General features: G+C 42.8%; 1 protein-coding gene across 2 annotated transcripts in view; it reads left to right on the top strand.

Annotated features, from left to right (window-relative positions):
• Window positions 1-643: 643 nt before the first annotated feature.
• The window catches only part of RHOBTB3 (Rho related BTB domain containing 3), a 51455-nt gene continuing 46098 nt past the window's right edge, over window positions 644-6000 (top strand). The window contains exons 1-2 of one of the 2 annotated variants that reach the window (XM_045847850.1): window positions 644-1893; window positions 2097-2322. In XM_045847850.1, the coding sequence (XP_045703806.1) occupies window positions 1892-1893; window positions 2097-2322 (228 nt within the window). In that variant the 5' untranslated portion in view covers window positions 644-1891. The remainder of the gene's footprint in view (window positions 1894-2096; window positions 2323-6000) is intronic. The other variant, XM_045847849.1, reaches the window with a different exon arrangement.

Here is a 6000-nt window from a genome sequence, read left to right as displayed (position 1 = left end):
ATAAGTGGAAAAATTTAGCATTTGGTATTTTGTGACTGGCTACTTTCACTTAGTAAAATGATTTAAAGCTCCATTCATGTTGTAACATATGATAGGATTTCCTTCTTTTTTTGAGACTGAATAATATTTCATTGTATGTATATACATTTTATTTATCTATTCATCCATTATGTGTCTTTGATTTTGACCTGTGGTCACTGGGGAGGACTACGAGAACATATATTTTCTATTGACCCAAAAGAAAGGGTAATCCTGTACTCAAATATTTCAGGACGGCTTAGGTTCTGGAGACTAAAAGATAAATTATACTGAGTACAAAGGGAAAGTAGTTTGTTTTTTTTTTTACACAGAATGATTTCACAAAAAGTGCCTCCTATCATACCCTATTTGAGCATAAAAAACTATTACACAATTTTCATCTGAGCAACAAGGGCCCGTAATAAAAAGCTGTTCGCATTCCAAAGGCCTCTCTTACCCCAGTCTTTTCACTGCCCTCAGTACCTCCTGTTTCATACCCTCAAAATAGCTCTGCTGAGGAAAGCAGCAGCAAAATTTTAAAGTAGGGCAAAATAAATGAATAAAGGGATAAACAAGAACTCTTTCCACAGAGCACTTGTAAGAATTCTCATGTTTATACAGAAGCTGAGCCCAGAGTAACCTCTGGCCCTTTTTGATATTAGTAGGTTCCAGTGTTCATTTCCACTGAGTTAGTTTGAGGCCCTATAGAGACATTTATAACCTTGATGGGATCTAAAGTATCTTTGCGTGAGCATGAACTTTATTTTTGCAGTTGGTCTGAGGGGCTATTATGAAAATACGTAGCCATAATGCGTATTTTTTAAAAATCTCAAAGTAAACTAGCATTTACTTGTAAACGCGTTAAACACCTCACACATCGCAGTAAAAACCCCAGCACTTAAAATCCTGCAGTTTTTAGTAATATATGCCAAATATAGCTTGAAATTGTAAATAATCCCTCCAGAGCTGTATTAGCAAATTGGTGTGTGAACAAAGAGCCCTTTCTGCACCAGCATGAATGTTGCCTTTTTTCCGCCCGCCTCACAAGCGTGATTTTAGAAAACAGCTGTAGCGCGTGTTGACAAATGACAAAGCGACAGACGTGGTCAAACACTTCGGTCAACGACGAGCAGGGGCTGCTGGAGAGGCCAACGGGCTCGAATCCCTAGCTTCACTAACCTCTTTTTTCCAGTCTTGAGGGCGCGGGGGCCTCACCGCCCCACCCCCCTTTCCCTGGCTCTTGTTACAGCCTTTCCAGTTGAACAAACTTGCTGCAGGCGGATCGGCGATCGGGAGCTCTTCGGCTGGGGCGCTGTATTTATTCATTTATATTCCGCGGCGTCCCGCCTGGGCCGCTCTTTTGTATCCACCGCCACCCGGGCTCCCGGGCCTCCGCCGGCCGCGCGTCCCCTGCGGCTGCCCGACCCCGGGGCCGGCACGTGCTGCGCCCGCCCGGCCACCGAGGGGGCGGAGGCCCAGCATTTCTCCTAACCCCCTTCGGCCAGGAGGAGGAGCAGCTGCTGAAGCCGACAGCTGGCCGGCCGCGGGAGCGAGGCGGAGCGGGGCTGCGGCGCCCGGGAGCCCACGACTCGCGGCGGCAGCAGGGAGGCGGGGACCGGGCAGCCGCCGGGATGTTCCCGGGCACTTCCTGACTGGCTGGCCCCGCGCTCTGCGCCGGACGCGCGCGCCCCGGCCCCCTGCTCGCTGCCCGGCGGGGGCCCGCTCTGCGTCGGCCGCGCCGAGGTGGAGGCACTCGAGCGGGTCGCGGCACAGGGGATGAGCTGATTGCGGGTAAATACGCCGCGGACCGGCCGGAGAGGCCGTGGGGAGCTTCGTTTTTCGGAGTCGCCGCCCTGCCCTTGGATTCGAGATCATGTACGTGCGCGTCGCGGTCCTGCTATTGTCTCTGCCCCGCGCCGGTGGTGCCTGCGCCCCAGGGCCAGGGGCTCGCGCCGGTCCTCGTTGCGTGGCTGCCCGCGCTTCCCGTTCTGGCGGAGCCCCGCTCGCGCTGACCACGCGCCTCGCCCCGCTCGCGCTGACCACGCGCCTCGCCCCCTCTGCCCCTCTCCGTCCCGTAGGTCCATTCACATCGTGGCGCTGGGGAACGAAGGGGACTCATTTCACCAGGACAGTCGGCCGTTGGGGCTCATCCGCATGTACCTGGGGAGAAGCCCGCTGGTCTCCGGGGACGAAAGCAGCTTGTTGCTGAACGCGACCAGCACCGTCGCGCGTCCCGTGTTCACGGAGTATCAGGCCAGCGCGTTTGGAAACGTCAAGCTGGTGGTCCACGACTGCCCCGTCTGGGTAAGGCGCGGCAGCTGCTCTGGGATGACACTGACGCAGCTTTTCTTTCATTTTTTCCCCACCTCCCCTCTTTCCCTCCTTCATGAAAGTGAAGTGTCCGGGTCCCCCAGGTGGAGTTTGCGAACCCTTTTGGGAATACATTTTGTCCTTTGTTTCATCGGGCAGGGAGCAGCCCTAAGAGCACTCTTAGAAGGCAGAAAGCCCCAGTGGGAAAGTGGAGCGTTTACACTTTAGGACTGTGGCTTGTCCCTTGGTAGACGCTGACAGTTGAATGTGCCAGCCACAAGGGACAGGGTTACTAAGTTTCACCAGCAGAGAGCAATGTTTTTTATGCCTACCCTGTCAGTGATAGTGTAATACCTAGTGTTCTAAAAATAAAGTCCTCTGAACACTCAACACAGGCAAAAATACATTTCACTGGGGCAGTTCAGAAACAGGACCCTGGAAAGGAGAAGGAGAGACAGGGACTGAGAATTAATTTTTAAAAACTCATTTATATTACTGCCTACCTTTGAAATTTTTTATTGTTTCTAATTGTGATAATGCAGACCCTCTTTGATATGTCAGGCCATTTGTTTTTAGTAATTCATAAATCAAATGATATTACTAATACTGCTTGGAATTTTGAAAAGCTTTAAATTCTGTAATAATTAACAGGAATTGTAATGAAGTCGATAAATTCTAGTATAATTCCTGAGTGTTTGGTAAATGGAGAAAGAAATTTTCTCATGACACGTATGTTTTCAGTGCACAATAACATCATATTTTTAAAATGTGTTCTTTCTATGAAAATGTCTGACTTTTTACTGGTATTTAAGTTATGTTGCTACTAAATATTACATTTTGTAAAAGATGACAGTTTAGTGTCTGAAAAAGAAAATACAAATTATCATTATGTGAGATTTTTACATTTAAACAGCATTTCTTAAAAACTGAATTAGAGGCTATAGGGAACTAATATACATTCCTAAAGAAATGTATAGAATTTACATATAGCATTTTCTTATGCAAATTTCCTTATTATGGAAAGAAAAGATCACTTGCCCATATAAATGTGTGGTTAAAGGGAAATTTATATTAACAGGCTAAAATAAATGAAAACAAAACAGGCCTTTTCAATAACAGTGATGCTATTAAACTCCTGGTTATGACAGCAGTGAGGCTGATCATAAGACACATTGGTAGAGAATTTATTGACTGGAGTCCATGCAAGCAAATAAAACACTTCTTTTAATGTGGTCATTGCACTGTGAAAGAAAGGCCATACAGTCTAAAAACCTGCTGGTTTTACATGAAGTTGAGCAAATGTTGACTAAATACAGGAAATAAAATGGAGGGAAAAGAAAATAAGCTGAATTAGGGTGTTAGAGTTACCTTTTACATTTTTTCTTTGAGATGTTAAGTCTTTCCTGCTTATGTTGTTAGTTTAGCAAACAGCAATACTTGTAATCCCATGAATTGTAGTAAGTGGAATCTTCCAGATGGACTTAAATAAGCCCCAGTAGTATGCATTTTTGCCATTTACTGATTGTTATGTTTAATCACGCTAGTCACCTTTGTTTGGTTAGACTCTGGCCCTATAGAAGGCATTGAGTTTGTAACCAGGTATAGTTTTTAGGTCATTATGATCCACAGACATAGTAGAATACATTTGTAGAGTTACTCTTTATAAGGTGATTTTCTTCTCTTGATATTAAAAGCATATCAGAGATATTAAAGTTGATTGTACTCATTGTACTCATCAGCTGATATTTGGCATGTACTGAATCAGAATATTAAATATAGCAGAGCAAACCAGATTGCACAGGTTTTGATATCAAAAGGACCTGATTTCAGATCCTCACATTGCTACTTGGTGGCTGTGTTCCTTGCTAAGTCACTTGTCCTCTCTCTGCCTTACCTTTCCTGTGTATAAAGTAAATATAAAAATCCATACCTCCTAAAGCTATGTCAAAGAGTAAAGGAGAGAGTCCATGTAAAGATCTCAGTATAGAAGCTGGCATGTGGTAGACATGCAATAAGTGGTAGCTACTACAATAATAGAGTATTTATTACAACTTTGGTAAAGCCAGGTATCACTGATGCTAAGCCAAAATACAATAGTTTTCCCATGCATCATTCAAGATTGAAACAAATACAAGTACAGTGTTGCAGAACTGTTAGTACTTAGTAAGTATGGTGTTTGTAGCCCCACAATCAAGTGGGATAAAATCATTGTTTTGCTGTAAAAATTCAGATTAGTTTTTAAAAGATGAGCTTTATTCTCCAAATATGGCTTCAAGCCCTGTGTTGCATAACCTCCTAAAGGAAATCCTGAAACTGACTTACAAGGGCTGGGAAAACTTTATTTCCTTCAGATTTCTAGAAACCAGTGGAGCATTTTCTCTTTGGCGTAGTTTGAGAAGAAATGTGTTGTTTCCTTAAACCTGGAATGGGACAACTGTGTTTCTCTTTTCTAGTTTTCTTCTATAGATCTGTAGTCTTAGTCTGGATCCTTGCCATATATACTTGGCATTTTAAAAATAAATATGCTTCGAATTTATTTTATGTAGTTCATTTTTCAGTATGTTTCTCTCAAACCCACCCCTTTTGTTGCAGTTACTATTTTATTTCTATACTTTTTCCTGTTTACCAGAAATAATTCCACAAGAAGCAGTGAGGTAATACCTGCATAGTTTTCTTATGCAAGGTTTGAAACTCTGATTTATATTTAAAATAAAATAGAAATTAAAATTAAATTATTTATGTCTTTATAGTCTCGGTACCATAGTTTTAATGATGCCAAAACGTATTTTTTATGACATTTTCTCTTAAATATTTGCCCCACCACCCATCACCGCCATACACCTCTCTAGTAATTGGAATTTTGAATTATTTGGAATGCAAAGAGCAAATTACTTTTGATTTGTTTTCTCAGAGTTAAATGACCACTTAATATTGATCCCACTTATGTTTAGTTTTTGTATACCATTCTTCTGATGCCCTTCTGCCTTGTTATCCTTGCATACTTTGAGCTTCCATACTATAACAGATAGAGTTGGAACTGAATGGGTTTGTGGTTTGGGATTTGGAAATTAGCACAGAGCTCTGCTGGGAAGCTTTCACATTTTCTTGATTTGTGTCTTACGTCACTTTTCCCCCCTCTTATACCCTCTACTAAGTGCAAGACTTTGCACTTTATATTTCTATAGTTTGGGTGAATTTTTTTTTGGGGGGGGCGCTTGTTGTTGTGGGCTTGTTGTTGTTTTAATTTTCCTTTAAAAATGCTGTATTCATCATACTTTCAGTAGGGTATGCATAGCTAAAAATTCTGTAATTCTTGTTATTCTGAGTGTACTTGTAGGAAATGGGTGGGTTGGGAAGGCGTAGGGAGTTGACACAGGCTTTGCCGGGCCTGGGGAGGTACCAGTGAGAAGCAGCTCTCTGCCAAAGGGCATTGCTGTGAATAGTTCTGCACAATTTTCCATCATAGGATAAAAGCTCTGACACACAGACACAGATCTTTATCAATTGATTCAACACTATTAACTCTGTTTTAGACTCATATTTCAAAGTGAAAACTTTCATAGTCCAACAGATTTTGGACCACCTAGCCATATCAAGCTATCTATTTTCTTTCTTTGTGTGTATGTGTTCCAATAAATCTTTATATTCTCTCTCTCTCTCTCTCTCTCACAC

The sequence above is a fragment of the Phyllostomus hastatus genome, unplaced genomic scaffold (genome assembly GCF_019186645.2).
Source record: "Phyllostomus hastatus isolate PE091 unplaced genomic scaffold, TTU_PhHast_1.1 phas_contig_58, whole genome shotgun sequence".
NCBI lineage: Eukaryota > Metazoa > Chordata > Mammalia > Chiroptera > Phyllostomidae > Phyllostomus > Phyllostomus hastatus.
The sequence above is the reverse complement of the archived record's forward strand: the minus strand, read 5'-3'. Positions and strand labels throughout refer to the sequence as shown.